This window comes from Gopherus evgoodei, chromosome 3 (assembly GCF_007399415.2).
Source record: "Gopherus evgoodei ecotype Sinaloan lineage chromosome 3, rGopEvg1_v1.p, whole genome shotgun sequence".
NCBI classification, from domain to species: domain Eukaryota; kingdom Metazoa; phylum Chordata; order Testudines; family Testudinidae; genus Gopherus; species Gopherus evgoodei.
Window position 1 is genome coordinate 92,250,950 of NC_044324.1, and position 25,118 is coordinate 92,276,067.

At 41.2% G+C, this 25,118-nt stretch overlaps 1 protein-coding gene across 1 annotated transcript in view; it reads right to left on the reverse strand.

The window, feature by feature from the left end:
• SCML4 (Scm polycomb group protein like 4) overlaps positions 1–25,118 on the reverse strand; it is a 110,756-nt gene that overhangs the window by 55,210 nt on the left and 30,428 nt on the right. The window contains exon 2 of the mRNA XM_030554231.1: positions 2,245–2,456. Within this exon, the coding sequence (XP_030410091.1) occupies positions 2,245–2,445 (201 nt within the window). The 5' untranslated portion in view covers positions 2,446–2,456. The remainder of the gene's footprint in view (positions 1–2,244; positions 2,457–25,118) is intronic.

Below are 25,118 nucleotides of genomic sequence, written 5' to 3' on the forward strand. Positions count from 1 at the left end.
TGTGCTCGGAAAGGATTGAGTGGGTTCTCCTGACTCACAGAGCCAAGTGGCTCATTACCCAACCCAGAGAAGCAGGAGCAGCTTGAGCAGAGAGAATGTAAGGTGAGGGCTGAGCAGCCCTGAAGTGGGAGTTCGAGAAGCAGTCAGACCTGGAAAGAAAGCTTGAGGTGAACCTTATGTTTTTGTAAATGTATTTGTTAAGACAAAATCCCAGAAGAGGATGGCGCAAGAAGAGTTTCCCAGGAAGAGACTTAACCAGCATGTGGGCTTTGTTTTAAAGAAGATTGGAAAAGGCCCTACCTGATCACAGGAGTAACTGTATTTTCTGTTTAGGATCTTTAGCAGTTTATTATTTTCTAACTTTTGGCAGTTTGCAATCTTTCAGAAACAGGCTGCATATCTATAATTGTCTGGGTAAAATAAAGTAACATGAATAACAAACATGCACTATACACCTACCTGCCTTCAAAAATTCACTGAGAAAACAACAGAGCAATCTGCTGCCAACAACGTCCACCTTACTAAATAGCTCATTTTACTCTTCAGGATACATGCTCCTTGCCACAACACCTTATTCCTGCTCTTCCCACTGTGCAGCTTGGTGGCTAGCTACAAATACGCAGCTTCTTCCTTGGCAGGAGAAGAGATAAAGACCTACATCTGGTAATCACAAGCAGCCCAAATCCCCTCACCCCCAATTCAGTGCAGAATTTGGTCTACTGTCTTCACAGCAAGAACTAAAGATGAGACTGTCCTCACTAAGGCCTGGTCTACACTACATAGTTAGGTTACTATAAGGTAGTGTACGTCGACCTAATTATATATTACCCAGACAATTATATTACTACAGCGACATCATAACTCCACCTCCACGAGAGGCGTAGGGCATATGTCAGTTAGTTAGGATGAGGCAGCATCTGTGTAGACACTGCGTTACTAACATCAAAGCCATGAAATTGACAAGAAAGCTGGGTGGCTAGAGCCCAACTGTCCCCACTCCCCTTGAGAGCTGGGCAGCTAGACCCCGTTCCAAGCTGGGAGTCAGAGCGAGAAGCCCCGGGTGGCTTCCTCCTGGCAGGGACGGGGAGCAGAGGGCAGGAGGGCAGTCAGCCTGCTGGGAGCCTGTGGAGCAGCCAGGCTTAGCTGTCAACAGAGCTGAGAGCCTGGGCTCTCAGCTCACCACACTACACCTCTTAGGTCAGTGGAAGTGCTCCTGGTGAGGACGCACACCACAGACCCAAAGAGGTTAGTGTGGACATGCACCACTGCAGTAAATACTGAGGTGGCTGTAATTACCTAATAAAGGCCGACTTATGATTCTAGTGTAAACAGACCCTAAGGCATAATTTTCCAGTTCACTACCAGCAACAGATTTTAAATCTTTTCTCCTCACCTAGATTAAATGAAGTCTGTGGTCTTAGTTCAATTGCGACTTGGCAATTGTCCCTATGACACAAACTACCAGCAGAGCTGGCAGCCTCAGCAGAGAAGCTGAAGGCATGGAGAATGAAAGTGAACTATCCTTCTATTCCTAGAAGAGGTTCCTCCAGGTCAGGTTTGAAGCCTGGGGAAGCTGGCACTGTTCCTGCCTGTGCTGATATCTTCTTGTGGATAGAGACACACTCCATCTTCAGGAGTCTCAGTCTGGGAATACTCTAAACTCCCAAATTCTCTGAGATTTGTTAGTGCACTCCCCTGGAACCCTAGCTGTAAATTGCACTGAGAGCTGGTCACAGTTTTTTCAAAAAAAATGTCATCGAAAAATGGCCTTTTCTCCCAAAATACACATTTCTTTTTTAAAAATCAATTTTTCCAAAATTTCAAGTTATTTGAATGGAAACTTCTATTTTTTCACCCAGTTTCCCATTTTTCCCTCTTTTCTCGTTCTTTTTCTTTTTCGTTGAAAAAGAAAAATAAGTGGGTCAGGGAAGAAAAAAATCAGAACACTAAAAAATGTGGATAAAATGTCACAATTTTTTTTGAAAAATAGATTATTTTCAAATACTTCCAAATGAAAACAAATTTTCAACATTTTTGCAATTTCCCCCCATTTTTTAAATCAGTTTGATGAATTCCTTGATGAGAAGCTTATTTCTTGTTCTATTATTGCATTGCACCGCAAAGGCCTTTGATGCATTTATCTTAAATTTCAAATTTCATATCTATTGTATTATATCCTAATGCATCAGGCACAATTATTAATGGCAAAGGAACCTGGGGAGTGGCAGGGTTGAGTATATGTACCTTGTACCCGGGTTTTCTTCCTCTCTTCTTTGGGATCTTCACTACTGGCAAGGAACCAGATGGCGCTGAATAGAGATTGTGAACAGCCATTTTCATCGAAGTAGAATGGAGTGGGGGTCTTCCTCGTTTTCTACCAGGTATTCTTGGAGACTGCATGTCAACAGTATCCAGTCTTGGAGGCAGCGAGGACAAGTGACTCATCTGCAGAGGAGCTACAAATCAACAAACAACAAAAAACACCAAGCATTTTTTGTTGTTTACATTGAAAATAATTTTTCAAACTCTGCAAAAGACACAGCAATTTTTTCACTTTATTATTTTGTCTTAGTACAACCCTTACTCAAACAAGTTGTGCCACTGACTTCAAATGGGACTACCTGATGTGCAAGAACTACTCCCAGGAGTGAAGAGTGTAAGACTGAGACTGAGGTTTGTATGTTAAAGAAAGGCAATTTCCCATTGTTATGGTTAAATATTTACTCTCTACAATTTTTCTAGCATCTGTTACTGAACTTCAATAAGCAGGTTTTTGTCACCATGCTCTGTCACTCCCCCACAACTCCGTGAAGCCGATGGAGTTAAGCAGGTTTAATGGAGCAGAATCTAGCTCATATTCTCCCATTCAGCTTTTAATAAACAAAGTAAATGTACAAACATATGCAAAATATTGAGGGAATAAAAAAGATTCTTCACCGCTTCTGGCAAAAAAAAGCACTAATGAAAGATGTGAAAACCCAACGAAAACATTGAATTTTCATATATTTGTCTGTCCAGCCATTTGTTTTTCTGAACTACAAATTCAGGTCCCATTCCTCCCATTACTGGTTAGTAATGCAGTGTTGCCAGCTCTTGTGCTTTTACCATGATTCTCATAATATCTGGTGGTCTCTTAAAGCCCCACTCCCTGAGGCAAGTGATAAAATGAGAATATCAGCTTTCATTGTTAAAACTATATTTCTAGCCTTCATGGTAACAGAGAAAAGCCTGAAAATATGCTCCAAGTGCATGGCTAGGAAAGCAGAAGGCAATTAAAAAGAAACCCTCCCAAATTATTTTTAAAAATCTCATGATTTTGGGGACCTGGTTCATGATTTGAATGGTTACGGCTGATGTAGTACTGTAGACCCACTTACTTCAGTTGGATTATTTACAATAGTAAACAGTATGCCTGTTAATAAGTGTTTGCAAGAGTAGGGCTCAATATATCAAGGAGGTTAAAAAATATTTTGCCTACCAAAAAGGTTTGACAAACAAGACTCCCATTTCTGCATTCATTTGTACTTTTTTTTGTTGGTGTTTATTACTGGATCAGAAAAACAAAAAGTCCCCAACACCACACAAAAATATATTTATTTTAAACAGGTTAACAACAATCTCTTAATAAAATGATGGAGACTTGCTCAGCTTGAACAGACCCATGACGTACTGTAAGATTTGCAGACCAGTCAACAAGTCATTAGTGCTTAACACCAGCTGCCCAACACTCTCAAGCAAATGGTAGATGCCGCACACCAGAGCAAAGCAAATGCTGTATGATAAATATAGAGTGTTTAATACAGAGGGGCCGTGGATGGTGCATTTAGGCTCCCTATATGAACAATGCTAACTCAGGAGCTATGTGGAAACCTAATATGTAAATCTTATCTTCACACAAAGTCAAAGTCTCCTCCGTATATGCAGGTTGTTCTTGCACAGAGGCTGGGTTGAAAGCAGCAGGTTGAACACAGCATGAGTCAAATGGAAAGGTTCTGTGTATCTTGAGCACCACAGCTTCTTTCCTTCCTTCTTATACAGTGTATGTTTTTTTTTTACTGTGATGCTTTCTGAATGTGCCTTCTGATCCTCTACTGCCACCCAAAACAAAAATTCTTCTTGATATTTCAGATCATCTTAGAACAAGGTGGTTTCCAAGGAAAGGAAACAGAAGATGAAGCATATCAACATTTTGGGTGTGACTCACAGACACAGACATAAACGTTTGGCACAAAAAAAGTTAGTTTTTTCTTTTTAGTTTGCTTTTTATAAGGACTGAAAAAATAATACTTCACAGAGGAGACTCTCAGGCAATTAGAAACCTAAAGTAGTGCGGGTTTGTACATTACATATGTATTTGTTCATTTATGGGAAAGGACAAAATGACAGGGAATAAGGGCCTGATCCAAAACCCATTGAAGTCAGTGGAGAGACTCCATGAGCCAATGGAAAGATGCCCATAGACAGTCTTTCCTTTGACTTCACTAGCCTTTGGATTAGCCCTTACATCCCCACTCCAACCTTTGCACTCCAACCTTTGTCTTCTATTTAAATACAAAACGCTGTTCAGTGGACGTCCGATACAGCAATAACCTGGTCAATGAAGTTATAGTCCAGGTATGTATCACCTGGAGTGAACACAAATGAAGAGCTGACATTTTAAAGGAATAAACCTCTTCAGTGAGAAAAAACATGTGAATGGATTCAGGTAACAATAAGCCAGTACAGTCAATATGATTCAAAGAAACCTTACTTACATGACTATATTGAGCACATTCAGAGAACAAATTGACTTTGTAAGTCAAAGGATCCTCACTATTAAACTTTTTCTGTATTTATCTACCAACCTTAGGCATTTCTAAAGCTCCTAACACTGTTGTTTCTAGGACCCAAGCAGTAAAATACAATAGAAGCTATAGGGTGTTCCACACAAGGCATAACCAAATGGCAGGCTATGCAATTATACAAGTGTGTCATCTTGACAACACCACTTTGTATGTTTTTGTACAGTACGTACATGTGCCTGCCCCTGGTGCATTGCCATGAAGTATATCACCAAGAACCTCACTCTAAAGTCCAGGTGTTGATAGAACACCCTTTCTCTTCAGTGTTCAGATCACAAATGCCTTAACAACAACTGAAAATACAATTGCTCAAAGCCATCCTCTTGGATACTATTACACTATCACATCAAGAGTCTGTATTGAACTTAGTTTTATGAAGCATTAAGTTCCCTGAGCACAGGCCTAGGAACTGGCATGTGGAGAAAAGATGGTGGGGGAGGGAGTGTGCTGCTGGGGCAATGAACATAATAAAAGTGCGCTAGTCTGAGATGGACTTTGTTTCCACTGTTTGATTTTCAAACACCAAAAGCATAGTAAACCAAAACCAACCACACAAGCTAAAGCTGCCAATGAAAACAACATATATGTAGGAAGGAGGTTAGGACAGATGAGCTGAAACCGCTGGACAGATGACAGCGACTACAGTCTCTGAACCTCAGTGACTTTCTTATAACAAAGCCATTTCCTGTTCTCAAAAAAGCGCCTTTCACAATGGCCTGATGGGAACATGCCACATGGAACCTGTGTCTGCTGGTCTGTGTGTTTTACCTTGCCAGTGTCTGGGTGGGCGCATGTCACTTCCTCATGATCCAAGCATTGTAAATAGAATTCTGAATGTCCCCAAGAAACAGGGAAGCAGTGTCTTCTTTGGTTTTGTTTAGTGATTTCTATTCTTTCTGTGGGAGTGACCCACAGAGGCAGCTATGACAAGCCTTCGGTGTGGATGATATAACTATTTCTTAGGAAAATTGCCAGCTTCTTTCTGTTTGAATTCTAAGATTTTCTTCCACTTGCAATGGCAATAACTCTGACAGTCTTGCTATACTATTTTTTCTGTTCTAGGTTCCTTGTGCATAGTTCTTGTGTAATTACTACAGCGTCAATTATCTTATGCCCGAGAAGCACATCAAACATTGGTAATAGTTTTTGTCCTCTGCCCATGAGACTATGAACTAATGATCTCTTGAATCTGCCAGGGATTTTTAAAATCAAGATTTTTGATGTTTGTACCGGCTTCCTAGCTAACCTATTTGACTGTACACACCAAGGTCTTGTATTTGAACTGAAGCACCAAAACCAAAAGCTTATCTACTGTATAAATACATTATAATTACTACATTTAATTGCAAAGATGACCAACAACCTGATTCCTCTCCTGTTTACATTAGTGTAACTCAAGAGCATCTCTACTGAAGTCAGTTATCTTACAATGATGTAAAACTGGTGTTAAAGAAGAATCAGGTCCTTTCTGTCTGCTGTATTATTTAATGTATTTAAATTTAAATACCAATATTTTTCAAAAGCCCATATGAAAAGCTCTAGCCACCTTAACAGTTCATTAGATTTACAATCACACCAACCAGCTGCAAAAATAAATCGGATACAAATTATTCCAACTAAATGCAGCAAATGCCTTTAATATAAGGCTGAAGTTTTGCTTTGAGATTTTAAAGGTGTTTTTCTCCTTTGTCATGGCACATTTCCTTATCTTTTAGACAATTCCCCCTCAACAATTTTATGTTGTTTTTTTTAATTGAAAATCTCAAAATTCAAACAATATGTACCTGGCCCAGTTCTGATCTCACTTTATTCCAATTTTACACCAGTGTGACTCCACTGAGATCAATGGAACTATTCCTGAGAGCCACTGGTGTATATGAAATCAGAATCAGGCCCAGTGCTTCTGTTGAGCTTTATTTGTGGGGAAATGAATAATATCTGTGGGGAAAACAAAAACAAACAAACAAACAAACAAAAAAAAAGGCCGCCTTTGTCCTATGGAAGCTGATGAAGGCATTGATAAACCAGGGATCTCCAATTACAGAAAAGAAAATAGCTTTCTCTAATATGGAAAAATACAGGCCCATTGAAGCCAGTGAAAGTTTGGTCATTGATGTCTGTGGGGCTGGAGTTTCACCCTGTCCATGCAATGCCTACAAGGGCTTATCTTTTATCACTGATAGTTTTCTTTTTCTTCTCTTTGATTTGATCAAACCCCTGCTTGGCTGCCACAATTTGGAAGCCCACACAAGACAATGCAAGCATTGAACTAGCAGTCTGTTTTCATGGTCTTCAGTAGATCCTTGTCCCTGTGATGGAGGGACCAGCTCCCCTTCCTTTCTAAAGTCCGTCCACTAGATGCAAACACAGGCCTCACACTCTGTAACATATTGTATGATCAAAGCCGGTAAGGGAGAAGGAAACGCCATTCAAATGCAGCCTCCTGGCATAGCTTTTTCCTGTGTTATTAGTCCAGAGTTAAAAGTTCCTGTGGAGAGTCAGAAACTTGATCTGCTGGAGATCAGGTGCTGACTCATGCTTGTTAGAGCAGCTGCTTGCTAGCCTGGGAGGCTTTATAGATGGCTTTGACCCAGCAGGAAGAGCTCAGCAGGGATGAACTTCCTGCTGGGAAATGCACTAGCCAGTTCTCCTCCCCGCCCCAATTTCCCATGCCTGAGATTTCATTTGTAATTTGCAAGAGGTACCAGCAAACCTGATTGCTTATTGTTTTTTAAAGAAGGATCTTACTCCCTTCCCGATCAGTCAGGGACAAAGCACATGAAAGCTTCCCCTTGCCTAATATGGAGAGCCTGGGGAGGGATAGGGAGAGTGTGTATTCAGCTGTGCTGGGAGGAGGCTCCGAAGCATGTTGTTGCTGTGGTAAAACATATCCTCTCAGTCAGCTGTAAGGACAGAGCTACTTAAGAAGAGGATGCCATGGCACCGATAAAGTCCAAGTGCAGCTTCTGGGAGCAGAGGGAAGCAAGAGGAGAAGTCAGTGTCTGTACAGCGGGAAGGGCTGGTGCTTCTCTGCATTCAGAGTAGGTCTGAGGCACTGTGTATCACCTTTTCCTTCAGCATCTTTTAAATACTGGGCACTGAGCATCTTTCATTCAACCTCTGCCTCCCAAAACATTCCTTTGAGGCCTGGTGAGATGCTGCTTCTTCATTAGAATTCAGAACTCCCCCTCCACAACCGAACTGCTACCAGGCTATCACCCCCCACGTCCCCAAACCACTGCATGCAGGGAGAAACCCTGCTTGGCCCCACTTAAGTCAAGAGGAGCTTTGCCATTGGACATGGATTTGGCCAACGGAAGCAGATTTCACTCATAGACCCTTGAATTACTGGCAGTCTCAGCCAGGGGAAGGCCAAGGATGGGAATAGAAAAATACTGTCAGTAGTCATAGGCAAGTTACAGGGGGAATCTTACTGGATACCATCTGCACTCTGCTTGGCCAGGGTGATAAGTTAGATCATACTAACTTACTTGTCCCTCTCTAGCCAGCACCAGGAGTTACTGAAGCGCTGATATGCAAGTAGATCTGTAATGTGCTTCCCCCAGGTTTAGTATTTTCTGATAGACCACAATGACCCATTAGTAATAAAAGCAAATCTCTAGAATAAATGCAGCTTTTAAAACCTGGACTCCAATAACAGCAAGAGTTGAAGGTACAAATAACCTCTGAATAAACCAAGATGATGACAGTTTAGCCCTGGTGGACTATACCAGGTCTTGTGCAGATACTAGCCTACCCCGATTGACACATGGAAAGTTCCAATAATTCCAGACTCAATCTCAGGAAAGGATCAACTATTAATTCTCTGGAGCTAAATCACACCACACAGACACAAAATGGGGCAGTTTGTGCCCATTTCCCAGTTTCTTAAGAACACTTTAGTTTTTCAATACACTCTCAGGCCCCAGTCCTGCAAAAAGATCTACATGCCTGTGCTGAGCTCTGATGACTTCAGTGTTATTTGCCCAGACATGAAGATCTATGTGAGTGGTTTCCTTTGCAGGATTGGGGCCTCAGTTTATCTGTGTATTGACTCTTCTCAAGTTCAAATGTTTTGAGTTGCTGAACCTTGGAGTCCTAGAAATCTCCAGCTGTTGAAGCCTGCTGCAGTTCTTCTGGGTAGTCCTTAACCTCTATACACAAATAAGGGATAGTGTGCTCGTGATTCTTTCTTGTTTCTTTCAACCATCAAATTGTAAAGAAAACAAAATATGCATATTAAAAATGCAGATGAGCAAACACTTTGCAGCAAATAATTTGACAAATTTTCCCTCCTTTTCTGCTCTCAGACTGTGTCTTTTGACTGTGACCATAGTCATAAGATGACCATCTCTCCCAACACACAGGGAGAAGGGTTGATGATAATGTCATGCCATGCAATGTTCTATTGAAAAGGTTACCTGCAAAGGCCCATTTCATAGCTAATCTCTTTTTTGGATGTCAGGAGTTAAGGTTAGAGGGGATTGTTTGTTCTGGAAAGTCTCCTTTTTCTTTGTCCCTTGATAAGAGATTCTTGGCTGTATGGGCAACATGAGCCAAGTGGAAGGACACATTTAAATAAATAACATGAACACCACACATATCACCATCACATATAGAAACAATGTCATCTCTCACAAATTTCAGTGCAACTTGAAAATATGATTATTTTATGGCACTCTATAGTGCCAGTTGATGGGGCAGACATTTTATTAAGAGGTGTGAGGTTTTTACTCACAAGTCAGACACTTCCAGGGCTGTCTTTACATACCTGTATTAGCTGTAGACACAAGGTTGCCATCCACCCCTATATACATTAGCCAATCCTGGGTATCACAAGTCTAGCATTTGGGATAATTAGACTCTTGTATTTGTTCTAGACCTTACACTGTCAGGTCATGATCGTATTGTGAGTCTGAGTTAATACAAGACTGTGTTGCATTGCAACATGATGCATTGCCCTCTTAGAATGTACTTATGAAATGGAAACTCACACATCATGGATAGGAATGGGCTGAGATTTTTGGATACCTCCTAATAGTTGCATGGGATCCCTCTAATAGGGCCCTTCCTCAAGGAAGAAGCATGGCCTAGTCACTAAGGCATAGGACTGAAAGTCTGTTTTATTCCCAACAGCTTCCTGTGTGCCTTGGGACAAGCCACATACTAAATCGCTCCATGTCTCAGTTTCCTTGTGTGTAACGTGGGGATTAGTATTAAGGTAGTGTTTGGACGTCCCAAAGAGGGTCAGAGCTCCTTTGTCTTACATACTCCGGAGACACAGAATAAGAAACAGTCATTGCCCCTAAAACCATGCAATCTAAGTAGACAAGACAGACAAAGGCACAGAAAGGGGAAGTGATTTTCTCAAAGTCCCACGCAGACCAGTGGCAGAATCAGCAATGGAGCTCAGGCCTCCTAGTCTAGTCCCCTGTCCACTGGCCCATGCTGACTAGTAACAGTGGCAAAACATGCTGATACTTAGGTGGACATTTTTGCATTAAAAATGTTTGCAGTGTTTTGACCATTTTATAGCTGGGTGAATTTTTTCATAGATTCAAAACTCCAATTAAAAGCTGTCACAAAAAGTTGGGGGGCTGTGGGGGGGCAGGGCCAGCTCCAGGCACCAGCTTAGCAAGCAGGTGCTTGGGGCGGCCACTCCGGAGCTGGGTGGCATGTTCAGGTATTCGGCAATTCGGCGGAGGGTCCCTCACTCCCGCTCGGAGCGAAGGACCTCCCACTGAATTGCCACAGATCGCGATCGCGGCTTTTTTTTTTTTTTTTTGGCTGCTTGGGGCTGCAAACCCCCTGGAGCCGGCTCTGGTGGGGGGACATCCTGCATCTTTCAACCAGCTCTACTCTCTAGGATAATAATAATACTTGTTAAATGGATAAACAGTTTGTAAACTATCTGGATACTACAGTGATGAGTGAGGAATAGAGCTAGGAAGGAAAGGCCCTTTCTTCCATCGTGTTCACAGACACTGAGAATGTGGCACTCTAATCTCCGGCTGCAGCAGGAGGCCATATCTTGTTTTCTTACTGCAGCATCCTGGAGAATTAATTCTTCTTGATAGAATTCTAAGTAGTAGTGTCCAAAACAGAGTACACAGGCATCCTTTACTTCACAGACACAGTTGCCCACATTGTCTAATACAATAAATCCAGGGCGGAAAGATGAGTGGCAGAGGTAACAATGCTAGTAATTGTGACACAGGAAAGATAGTCACCAGTGTGGCAAGTCAGGTTCTGCTACACACTGAACATAGATGAGTCTTGGGTTTGTTTGTTTGTTTGTTTTTTAACTGCTGCATGTTTCTGGAGGACACCTGGTTTGCAAGAGTTGGAATGGGTACAGAGGGCAGCCTGAAACATTGATGAATAGGATGCTTCTGATGCTTGAAAACTATTGTTTGACTTCTCACACATCTATGGAAACACAATTGGCCATACAGCTTCAACCTGTTTCCCTGAGTGCACATAACTTTATACAACTGTAGAATGCAACAAGAAACACCAGCAAGAAGAATCAGGTGTAGCCAAGCCATTTATGAATAACTTCACTGAAAAAGCAAAGGCAAACTCCTGGTCTGAGTTTAAGTAGAAAAATCTTTTAACTCTTACATTTACCTTTATTTCATAAAGGTTCAAAACCATTTACACACAGCCAAGTCACAGCAGATAACAGGCCCTAAGCAACTTTTCAATTACACCTCTACCCCAATATAACGTGACCCGATATAACACGAATTTGGATATAACGCAGTAAAGCAATGCTCGGCGGATCAAAGCAAATTCGATATAATGCGGTTTCACCTATAACGCGGTAAGATTTTTTGGCTCCCAAGGACAGCGTTATATTGGGGTAGAGGTGTATAGGTGCCTTTGTCAGCTGCTTCATCTTATGAAGTATTTACTTATTGGAAATCCCAGTGACTATTAATTCACAAATTGGCCCCTCAGTGATCTTACTTTAAGTCTCTGCAAATGGATCATTTGTTCTGTACTTGCTTATCCATGGTCCCAGCATCATGGATTGTCAATGATCCTGGATACATTTGGGCTGCGAAAGAAACTGGTGTTCCACAATAATGAGGATGGGGGGTTCTTACTTTCAGGGGTTGTATCTCAAAGATGGAGTAGGTAACTGATAAGAAATCACATAGCATCATTCGGGACCTGGAAGAAAATGTCTGCTTCTCTCCTCGCTATTAGGAGCAAAGGGTGGGAGAAAATGGGTCCTGGTGTCATCCCACAGAATGATTTTTTTGAAGTTGAATTCACCAGTAGTGACACTTTGCTGTCCTTTAGGAGCTATTCTTTTGAAGGATAGTACCCCAGTGACACTGGGAAAAGCAGTAGCTGCATGCCCCTCTAACTTGGGTTTGGTTAATGAGCCAGAAGAATCTGAAAACCTTGCGAGAATGGGACCCATAGGAGTAGCAGTGGCGAACTTCTTCTTTGATCTTACCTTTCTTGATTTGGTCTGACGTTTTTGTTGCAGACTAGTAGCCTATGGCAATGAATTGGCGAGATGAGGCTTTATGGAGAAAGAGAATACAGGCAGAGCAAAAAAAGAAATATGTGAACAATTGATCTGACAAGGTCACATGAGTGGCAGGGCTGTTCTGCAGTGACAGTCAAACCAAACGTGTGCAAAACGTGCTCAGACTGAACGGTGAAAACAAAGGCAATTTTTTCTCTCTCCCTCTCTTTTTTTAAAGGTTTTGTGGTTTTTTGGTGAGTGCTACAGAAACACTAGTACTGCCATTTGTGATATTGTTGAGAAAAGAGAAGGAAGCTGGTGTCTAGACTCAGCCTATAAAGGCCACAAAGTATGCTAGGCGGCAGATCTTGTTATGGATCTGAGCCTCAGAATGTGGTCTATGATTTACAAGACAAGCTCTGCCTTGCATCCTAAGCAGAATGAATGGCCCCTCCGCTCCCCCACCAACAAGCTCAGAAGACGTCTCCATCCTAGAGGCCTGTGAGGAGGAGGGGGCCATCCCAATTTGCTAAAAGGAGCATCTCAAATTCAGCATGCCTAAATTCTGGAGCATGGTAAAAGGAGAATGCTGATTGGCCTGGAGGAGCTGCCCATTTCCCAAGTGCCCTTCCAAGGTTAGCAGGCAGAGAACAAGGTGCTCATGGCTAGCTGTAAAGAGTTCAATGTCTGCCTCAATGGCCCTCTTAACTGTGGCACTTTGGAGGGCGATCTATCGCACACCTCCATCTGAACTCACCTGTGATGTTTTGATTGCGAAATGAAATCCAGACTCAGTGCATTTCAAACAAGAAATCTTCTTCTGCTGCCTTCGTTTCATGGTTTTGAGCAGGGATGATACCTTTAGGGCTGGATTTGTCCCTCTGGGGGGTGCACTTTGCATGTATGCATGTCTCTAGCTGTATTCCATGGCAGAAAACGGACAGCCCTGCTGCTTTCTGATGCCCACATGCCTGAGCAGAACTTTTCTCAGCCCTGGCCTGAAGTAATGAGATCAGGGCCTGGATTTGTTCTGCTGAGTCTGAAAGTAAGAGTGGTTCAATCCTGGCTTCCTTCAGCCAAATCCCAGCTAGCTACCACAACTACAGGATGGGCTTTCTTCACTCAGTCCCCAGAGAGACAATCTAACTCAGTGTCTGCTGGCAGCCAGCAGAGCCATGCAGAGGAAGCCAGAGGCTCCAGTTTCCTCTTTCTTTCATGGTCTCTGCAATGTTTCTATTCTCAGAGCCTCCTGACTTCCTTTGCTTCCTCAGTGGACTGGCAATCAAGAGATGATTTCTCTCTTTGGGAAGGGGAAGAGCCTTACTCGCTCAGTCTACCACAGTCTCTTTATCTTCCTGTCCTAAGTAGCTCAAGTGGGAATTCTCCCATCCTAACTGACAAACTGAGAAGCTTTTCTGGAGCAGGATAGCTCCTTTCCCCTGTTCCCTTGGCAAAGTGTTATGTCCTTCCCTACCTAACTCGGTATGGGGCAAGTACAACCCATCACAGCCCCTCTCTGCACTCTTGGAGCCATTTATACCTGAAGGAGGATGGCCAGTGCTACTGCCACCAGGGGTTTTGCCATAGTGAGCAGCTTTCCATTCCTGCTTAGAGTCTATCAGCAGATCTCCCAAGCATCCTATCCAACCCTTGCCTGACCCTGTCCACTGTTTCAGCTGCACCTGCCAGTTGCATACAGCCCAGCAGGGTGAGGGTTGCAAGCACCTTGCATCATTGTCATCTCCCTGCTACTCCAAGCAGATTTTCCACCCTTGCATTCCCAGAGCCTGGGTTTCCCCAGCTGGAGTGAATTTGACAGTAGATATTTAGGTTGCCAACTTCCTTGAGGTATCTGCTGTTAGTCAGGCAAAACTGAAATAAAAGTCTCATCATAGATATTTGGGTATATGGCTTGATGGGGCTTTAACCTTTAAAACTCAGATTGGATTGATTCTGTTTCAGAAGCAATTACAATTACTGTATATTGGGATTTGGTATTTTAACAGCTCCTGTTTCACAAATTCAGCCAAGCGATTGCTAGTTCAAATGACTTCATTACCAATCATACACTATTGCCAGTGTAATTTACAGGTTATCTTCTATGAGTATCATTCTGCCATTAGCTTGTTACTAGAGAACTTTCCGTACTTATTATTGAAACTCGCATGGTTTAACAAGCTAGTCTTCCTTGAACAAAAGACATCTGAAAGAAGCACTGTCATATTTATCCGCAACTCTCAGCTCAGCAAAGCACCAGCTTCTCTTTCAAATGTAGTTATTTTTATTCTCATCTTCAGTGTATCACATAAAGGTCTGAAGCTTTCATTAAACAGACAATGCAAAGGTTTCTTTTGCTTTTCATAGATGGTCTGAGACTTGGAAGAAGTGAATAAACAACACACACACAGCAAAGAGTCCTGTGGCACCTTATAGACTAACAGACATATTGGAGCATGAGCTTTCATAGGTGAATACCCACTTCATCGGATAAATGTAGTGGAAATTTCCAGGGGCAGGTATATATATGCAAGCAAGAAGTAGGCTAGTGATAACGAGGTTAGTTCAATCAGGGAGGATGAGGCCCTGGCTTTTACAGATCCAGACTAACACGGCTACCACTCTGATACTTAACACACACACTATATATGTGTGTGTGTATACTTATACAGATACACACACATTTATATATTGTATGCAGTGTTGTTGTACCCATGCTGGTCCTAGAATATTATAGACCAATTTCATGTCTCTCTCACCAACAGAAGTTGGTCCAATAAAATATATTGAGACACAAGTTGAGTGAAGTAATATCTTTTGTTTTAGTCCCTAACTAAATCATTGGCTGATACTCATAGCTTTTCCATCATTGTCTGGCAGTGATCTGGCCTCTTCTGCTTTATTTTATTTTTCAATAATGTATTCATTATGAAGATGTCTTCAAATGATACACAGCAGTGATGACAAGCCTCAAAAGGTCCATTAGTTCTTTTCAGATAAGAATTCTAAAGTTTGGATAATGATCTGAACATTTCTCCCCTACGTTCTCTTTTCCCACTTCCACCTGCATTCCCTCTTGGGGGTGCACTTGTCACAAGACCAGAGGAGGAGAGGTTTAGTGCAGTAGCTAGGAGGAGAGGATTTTGCTGGGGAAAGTTGCTTCTCACAGGGCAATGAGAGAGCCTGGGAACAAGATATATTAGAAATAGTCAGTTGAGGAACAACATAACCAAACTGATCCAGATTGGAATTCAGGAGACAGGCAATAATTTGGCTTGGTTATATTTGATAAGCTCATCTCTACGCCTATATAAACTCTAGTGCATTAGCATTTCTCTAACACCTTCACTTCAAAGATCATAAAGGATTATATAAACCTTAATGGATTAAGCCTGGAAAAAATAAAATGTGATCATGTAATTAAAAGACTGTATCATTATGGATATGCACAAAGGGGGCTGAAGCAAGGTGGCAACCTTAATTCTGTCATTTCCAAACTTTTGTGCACTTCACTTTGTGACCTAGACATTCCTTTAACATAGCTTTTTGTGTGTGCGCGAGCACACCCTTACCCCCATTCTCTGATTCACTAAGGGGCAGATTGGGAATGCCTGGCTCATACTGATAAACAGTTACTCACAGGAGCAGGCTAGTTGAAGTTAGTGAGAATACTCCTGTAACTGTTCCCCACTGTGAGCAACGGATTCCACTTTGGCCCTTTGATATTTAAAAAGTGGTTCTGGCTAGCTAACATCATTTAAGGGATTGTAATATTTCTTTCATGACACATGGCCAACTATCAGCCAATAAAACACCAACCAATCTATAGTCCAATTGATTTGCAATTAGCAGTGAAAGAGTCATTAAAAGAAAGCAAGAAAGAAAACAAAACACTGGAGCAATGCTGAATAATTTCCCCCAGCCCTGTTTCAGCAGTTTTCCCTCTGGTTTGATAGGGAATAAGAGAGCACAGCATCCTAATGAGTAGAGTGGAGAACCAATTTTGTGTTGCTCAGCAGTCAGGATGGTCTTGTGCTTTCATTTCAGCCAACATTTACTGCCTTGTGTACTGTTCTAAGCATTCCCTGATTGCATACATAATATAATGTGAAACTACTTTACTGAGTCAATAATTTCTTAACACCAGCCTGCCCTAGTTTGACATAAAACTCCCACACTCCCCTGCATTGCATGAGCCCACAAAATGGAATACAACTCTAGCGACCCTTGCCCTTTGAAACATAGGTCTACTCAAACAAATTGCAATGGTTAATAGGTACGTATATTTGGGGCCCAATCCTGTTCCTGTTAAAGTCTATGCACCTAGCACAGTTTTAGCACTATACACATAATAAATAGTAATAGTAGTTGAGTGCAATACTTCCGTTGACTGTAGTGGGAAAAGGATTGGGCACATCCCCCACAGACTACACACACACATACACTGTTGGCCTGATTCTGACAGTGTGCTGGTTTTACACTAGTGTACCTCCAATGATTTCAGAAGAGTTACTCCCAATTTACAATGGGAGATGTGATCAGCCTCTGTTTCTTACCATTAATCTTAGAAACATGGAATTACAGCTGCCTACAACTGGCAACCCCATGCCTGCTATTTCACTATAATGTCTTAGCTTTTAAATTGGGGGCTTATTAGATTGGATTCAAAGAGAAAATACTAAAGGATTAATTAATAAATGACATTCCTGTTAGGAAGCTGCAGTTCTTTTACATTTTGGAACAGATTCTGAGCTGGTGTAGATTGTTGTAGCTTCGTAGTTCTACATTTACAGAAAACAGGTACTATACTTCAGATATATTGAAGATCCATGAGATTTTATATTCATGTTCAGGCTATAGATAGATAGATAGATAGATAGATAGATAGATAGATAGATAGATAGATAGATAGATAGATAGATAGATAGATAGATAAGTTATTATAACCATGATTTAAATCATATTTAAAATCATGTTTTATAATTAAAACAGTGATATAACCAATAGGAAGATAATTTATTAAATCATAAAACAAGAATAATATATATCCTTTATCTATTGCTAAAGTACATTTTGCTATAAAGGATTACATGGTACTATAACAGACTGTAATATCACTGCTATGTTGCAGTAAGAGGATGAAATCCTGGCTCCATTGAAGTCAATGGCAACACTCCCATTGACTTCATGGAGACCAGAATCTTATTCAGCGTGTTTAGAGCCTTTCATTAGAAGATCTCAAAACTTTTTACAAATATTAACTAAATGTAACTACCCCGCAGGCCTGTTGTGAAGCATTTTCCAGTTGGGTAAACCGGGGCAAAGAGAAGCGAAATGATTTGCTCACACTCGCTCAGTAAACCAGCAAGCAAAGAAAGGGATTAGAACCTTGGAATATTGACTTTCACGCCCCTGCTCAAACTACTACTACTTGACTACAGAAAAACCACCCATTGCATTAATAAACTGAGAAACATATTAAGGCTAACATAAAATAATGGATACATACTATGAATAGTTAGTAAAACAAATGCCATACAATATACTAAAGGTCACCTGATGCCCATGTTCACTACAGTCAGACAGTCTGGTTGTACCTTGAATTAATTTTCTAAGCAGATGTACTACTTTCACTTTTCAGAACTGTTATGATACTTTCCCTCCCAGCCACCACCAACCACTGTTTCCTGTTTTGTAAGGCATTTTTACTTTACACTTAGCTTGGTGACAACTGTTTTGTTCATCTAGAAACTCTACACTAAAAAAACAACCACCGCCAAACCCACGCCCAGTTGGCTTGTGGGTTACAGTATATACATCTTGAGCAATAAATTTTATAGGATTTTGCTTATTAAACATCGGCTTTCACAGATTAAAAAAAACACCTTCTTTTAAAAACCATACATTAAAATTCTTATTGAATGGTTTTTCTTCACCTTTCCAATTGGCAGCTAGTAGAAAAAACACTTCTCAATAATCTCATAGACTTATCAGAATTCACAAGAACCAGCTAGCTGAGAGCTTTCAGACATCATATGGAGACTAGCTAGTAGTCACAAAGCTCAGCCCCATATAACTGCAACAGTGCTCCCCTGGGGTGAATTTCATTCCTGCATGGATAGGGTTACCATGTTTCCAGTTCCCAAAAAGAGGGCCCTGTGGGGGTGAGGAGGGGCAGAGCTGGGGGAAGGGAAGCTGGAGGGAGGGTACAGTTGGGGGTGCTGAAGAGTTACCTGTAGTGGGGGTACTCACTGGAGATTGGGAACAGTGTTGCTCCCTGTCACGGTGGCAGGGTGGCTGACACAATCCCAGGACACAGAAACAGCCATCAGTTAGCACCTCCCTGAGAGACAGCCTCCCCAGGGCTGGGATCCAAGCCTGAGTGGGCGGAATTCGGCAGCTCTGGCTGCAGGGGAAAGGACCAACTGGGGCTCTTTCTGAGCTACAGCATCTGCTCTGCAAAAATCCAGGACATTTCCTGTTATCTGAAAAATTCACCAGGACAGAGGACAGAGGCCCCAAAAGAGGCAGTGTCTGGAAAAACCAGGATGTATGGTAACTCTATGTATGGAGAGCTAGCAAATGACCTATAGAACAGTTAAATCCAACTTAACCCTTCAAAACAAGCTTAAGTGGGATTTAAGTGGTGAATAGGATCTTGCGCTGGCCCTCTGAAAGGAGTGATTTTTTTCCATGATGCACAGAGGTGGTAAACAATTGCTGCCTGAGATTTTCAGCATTTTCATTTTTCCTTTTCCTAGATCCAAACTGACAATACGCATTCCCTCCTACAGTAAACATACTTGGAATGTCTTCCACACAGGGATACATTTGTAAAATGCATGGGTACAGACATTCCATTAGCTAAATCAGCAAAAGAAGGGTAAGACTAAATGTGGCACAAAGAAAATGCATCTGCAGAAGAGAAAACACACCAATGCAACGTGAGAGACTTCGACAGCCAGAATCATTAAGTCAACAGCTACGTTTTTTACTTAATACAACATCCTATTATGATTCCACTGATTAACATTATTGTCAGTTTAAGCTTCTCACCCATTACATCAAGGAATGCGCAGCTCACTGACCTATAGCTAGAATCCCCTATTGACTTTTGAGAGTTTACAGGTATGTGAGCTATCAGAGAGGACAAATCGAGTGTTAATCTTCTCTGGAAAAGAGCTCTCTTTTAAGCTTCTTTCCCCTGTCAAACTCTGCATTTGCTAAGTCTAAAACTTTTAACACCTCTTTTTATGCCCTGCTACACCCAGGTGATGAGTGTGGTGTGTTCTGCTCTAAACCTTCCAATTTTATACTTGAAAGTGTCCAGAAACTTCTTTGGTTTCAAATTATGTTCCTATCCGCTCCTGAATAATTTCAAAAATTGTTTAATGGAATGTATTCAATATTAACATTGTTCCCCCACCAATGAAAAGGAAGGCGATTATTACACAGATAAAAGGTTGTATGTATCACCTTGGCTGTGACGCCTACAATTCACTCAATAACAGCTAGGCAGTATGTGGTAATGATGCTTCTACTTAATTCAGCTATTCAAGATTGTTTCACTATTTACCTTGTCCTCCCCCCTCTTTTATTTGTCTCTCACTGTCTCATCACATGGCTATATTATAAGATCTTTGGGGCAGGGACTTCTATATATTGCCTGGCACAACTGGGTCTTAATCCCTAATAGAGGCCTCCATGTGCTACCAGAAGAAAAACAACAATGATCATAGATTGAAATATCCATTATGTTTCTATAGGAGATTAAAAAATGCTGTACAAAAGCCTAATCTAAATTGAAATGGGATTGGATAGGACATATTCAGGATGCCCAGAATCACACAAAAGAAGTTCCCTGCTATGTGCACCTCTTGTATCATCTTGAATCCCAAAGTAATATTTACTGTACTTCGTATGGGGACCAATGCAATCAGTGGCATCTTTATGCCCCAGATTGCTTGGCTCAAGTTATTTTTTCCCCACAATTTATCACTTTTCTCAAGATTTCTTAGCTCCTTTTTCATCGCCCCAAGAAGAGAAGATTTTAATCAAATTCTCATACCTCATTCAGAAACATCCTCCATGCTAGCAAAGAGCCTGCAGGGGTCTGTGGCTCGGTGCCATCTACACCTGACTTAGGGTTCCTTGCTGTCCTCTCAGGTTGTATCATTTTTCCCCCTGATTCTGTAACCTCCACACATACCAGACAGCTCTGCCTTTTCTAAAAATCACCAGCTAGAAGGATAACCATGTCAAGCTTTTTACTGCCTCCAAATTAACACCATCTTCAGTTGGGTGAGGAGGGGGGCTTATGACAGGAAAAAAATCACTCGCGCCATCCCAGATTTAATAATAATAAAACACAAAGCACCCCTGAACTACCATTCTACTGCACTTCTTTATCTAGCAATAAATAAAGCTCTGTTCACAGCTGGAAATGCAGGGGTGAGCACACAACATGATCAGTCACTTCCAGTAGACCTCATTCCTTAGGATTTTCATTTTGCTGGTAAAATACAAACACGCGTCAGCCTCTGAGCAAATCAGTGATAAACTAAGCAGGTGCGTAAATGAAGACAGAGAAATTTGGTTAAAGAAAGAAGATCAAAAATGACAAACCCAACTAGATCTTGAAAAGAGAAGTGTAAAAAAAAAAATCAAGATTTTAAATATGTCCAAGAACAAAAATCACTGCAATGTCTTCTTTTGTTTGTTTGGTTTTTTTTTGTTTTAAAGGAATATTTGAGAGCCCAAGGGAAGTTTTTCATTGAGAGGAATACTGTCCACCAGGGTAACCCCATCCTATTTGGGGAAATAGCTAATGCTTTCCTGGGTGCAGGGGCTTTAATCTCATAGACCTGTGCCAGGAAACTTAATCAAACCCTGCTTGATCTTGAAAACAAGATTAGGTATTTAATCTAATCTGCAAGCATAATGCTCTGAAGAAACATGGTTGTAACTGAGGCACTTAAATCAACCTTTGATAATATAGTAACCTAGAGGACAGCTGCTTCTTTATTCTTTGCCAGACATAACGTTCCACCTTTATGGTAATCAGCTTGGCCACATGCTGGCCCAGTTGATAGAAATAACTCAAGGGGAACACACTTTTATTCTGCCTTTGGACTGAAATATCAAATGTTTCTTTAATCTCCCATGAAGCTCAGGAAAAAAACTTTTAGCTTGAAACCTCATAAAGCATACAGATTTCTTAGGTCACAGTGCATGTTCTGTACCCTTCAAGCTGATCACTCTTTCTTTGGCCTGCTGGCTTTCCTCACCAACAAGGTGGTTGGTTTAACAGTTCAACCCAAAGGGCCACTTTCCCTCAGGATCTACCTAGGAGATTACTTTACGGGCACAAACTGTGACGTACACACAACATTGCGGACTATGCAGCCTGAAAACACACATAAAGCTCTCTCTGCTTAGCTTCAGTTAATCTCTGGCACAAGATGTGTTTCTGCTTTGTCATTTCAGAGGTTAACCCTGGCTGAAAAGCTGTGCATCTACATAGGGGGACTGCTCACATCAGAAACTGCTCACCCTTCTGAGTGAGGGCTCTAAAATACCAGCACGGTACTCCACGAGTGGCCTCATTGGATTCCATGAAAGAACTGTCCAGTGTGAGCGAGGGTATCCCAAGCTAGCCCTTACATTTCAGTCTCCTCGTGGAACGCACTGCTATGAAGTCTTTGCTGAAACTCTGAAGGACGACGAGGCTGAGCTGAGACAGATGATGTGGCAGCTGAACTCGGAACTACCTCCCTTTTGTTAAAAGCTGAGTCTTAAAGCCAGTGCAGAGAGAGAGAGAGTAGAAATTGGTGTCCCACAGCCTTCTTTCACTGGCTCCTCACATTGTTTATAGATCTTGCCCAAGGACAAACGGTTCCTGTGTGTCACTGACTCCCTGATGTGTATTGCTAAATATGAAATCTCTGTTCCTGCAGCGATGAATATTAATGAGTTTAAGAACAATTCCAGATTAATTACAATAAATCAGCAACCACAACCCTTAGCCCTTCTCCTCTTATTTTGCAGATGTTTTCTTTCTTCAGGGAAGGGGGGCATTATTCTGCTCTTGCTTTCTTGAAGATTGTACATTGTCTATCTTTCTTTTAGTCTGGAAACTGAAGGAGGATCTACTTCACTTCTACATTAGTTCCTATCCTCCTAAAGAAATACAATGGGCCTGATCCTCAAAGCGGGTAAATCAGTGGAGCTCCACTGATGTGAATGAAGGTATGGTGACTTACACTAGCTCGGAATCTAGCCCCGTGTGCACGCTGAGGGTGACCGGATGGTTGAGGTGATTGATGAGGCGATATGGAAGCTTTAGAAGAGATATGTTCTGCCAAAAAATAATAAATAATAATAATAATCACAAATATCTGAGCATTTTTCTTCCCAGGAAGGTTCTTGTGAACAGATAAAGTAGTAGGGATGGGCAAAAATTTTCAGTTGAAATCTTTTTTGCCAAAAAATGCAGATTCAAGCCAGCTGAAACATTTGCAAATTTGTTTTTTTGTAACTAAAATTAAAAAATTAAATTAAAAAACACAGTAAAAGAACTAAAAAAGAGCCACCAAGGCACAACAACCATGTAAAAGAAACAGTGAGAGATAAAAAGGCATCTTTTAAAAAGTGGAAGTCAAAAACTAGTGAGGTAAATAGAAAGAAGCATAAATACTGCCAAATTAAGTGTAAAAATGTAATAAGAAAAGACAAGGAGTTAGAAGAACAGCTAGTCCAAAACTCAAAAGGTAATAACAAATTGTTTTGTAAGTACATCAGAAGCAGGAAGCTAAACAACCGATGGGGCCCCTAGACGATCGAGATACAAAAGGAGCACTTAAAGATGATAAAGTCATTGCAGAGAAACTAAATAATTCTTTGCTTCAGTTTCCACGGCTGAAGATGTTAAGGAGATTCCCAAACCTGAGCCATCCTTTGTAGGTGACAAATCTGAGAAATTGTCACAGACTGCAGTGTCACTTGAGGAGGTTTTGGAATTAATTGATAAACTTAACAGTAACAAGTTGCCGGGACCAGATGGCATTCACCCAAGAGTTCTGAAAGAACTCAAATGTAAAATTGTGGAACTATTAACCATGGTTTATAACCTGTCCTTTAAATCGGCTTCTGTACCCAATGACTGGAAGATAGCTAATGTAACACTAATATTTAAAAAAGGCTCTAGAGGTGATCCCGGCAATTACAGACCAGTAAGTCTAACGTAGGTACTGGGCAAATTAGTTGAAACAATAGTAAAGAATAAAATTGTCGATACATAAAAGAACATAAATTGTTGGGCAAAAGACAACATGGTTTCTGGAAAGGGAAATCATGTCTTATTAATTTATTAGAGTTCTTTAAAGGGGTCAATAAACATGTGGACAAGGGGATCCAGTGGATATAGTGTACTTAGATTTCCAGAAAGCCTTTGACAAGGTGTCTCACCAAAGGCTCTTATGTAAATTAAGCTGTCACGGGATAAGAGGGAAGATCCTTTTATGGAATGAGAACTGGTTAAAAGACAGGGAACAAAGGATAGGAATAAATGGTAAATTCTCAGAATGGAGAGGGGTAACTAGTGGTGTTCCCCAAGGGTCAGTCCTAGGACCAATCCTATTCAATTTATTCATAAATGATCTGGAGAAAGGGGTAAACAGTGAGGTGGCAAAGTTTGCAGACGATACTAAACTGCTCAAGATAGTTAAGACCAAAGCAGACTGTGAAGAACTTCAGAAAGTTCTCACAAAACTAAGTGATTGGGCAACAAAATGGCAAATGAAATTTAATGTGGATAAAAAAAGTAATACACACTGGAAAAAATAACCCCAACTATACATACAATGTGATGGGGGCTAATTTAGCTACAACTAATCAGGAAAGAGATCTTGGAGTCATCGTGGATAGTTCTCTGAAGACGTCCATGCAGTGTGCAGCAGCGGTCAAAAAAGCAACCAGGATGTTAGGAATCATTCAAAAAGGGATAGAGAATAAGACAGAGAATATCTTATTGCCCTTATATAAATCCATAGTATGCTCACATCTTGACTACTGCGTACAGATGTGGTCTCCTCAACTCAAAAATGATATATTGGCATTAGAAAAGGTTCAGAGAAGGACAACTGAAATGATTAGGGGTTTGGAATGGGTCCCATATGAGGAGAGATTAAAGAGGCTAGGACTTTTCAGCTTGGAAAAGAGGAGACTAAGGGGGGATATGATAGAGGTATATAAAATCATGAGTGGTGTGGAGAAAGTGAATAAGGAAAAGTTATTTACTTGTTCCCATAATATAAGAATGAGGGGCCACCAAATGAAATTAATGGGCAGCAGGTTTAAAACAAATAAAGGAAGTTCTTCTTCATGCAGCGCCCAGTCAACCTGTGGAACTCCTTGCCTGAGGAGGTTGTGAAGGCTAGGACTATAACAGCGTTTAAAAGAGAACTGTATAAATTCATGGAGGTTAAGTCCATTAATGGCTGTTAGCCAGGATGGGTAAGGAATGGTGTCCCTAACCTCTGTTTGTCAGGGGGTGGAGATGCATGGCAGGAGAGAAATTACTTGATCATTACCTGTTAGATTCACTCCCCCTGGGGCACCTGGCATTGGCCATTGTCGGTAGATAGGATACTGGGCTGGATGGACCTTTGATCTGACCCAGTACGGCCGTTCTTATGTTCTTATGTAAAAGCCAAACCAAAAAACCTAAATAAAACCAAAAAATCAAAATGTTTCATTTTGACATTTTCTAAATGAAATGTTTCTTTTTTTTATTC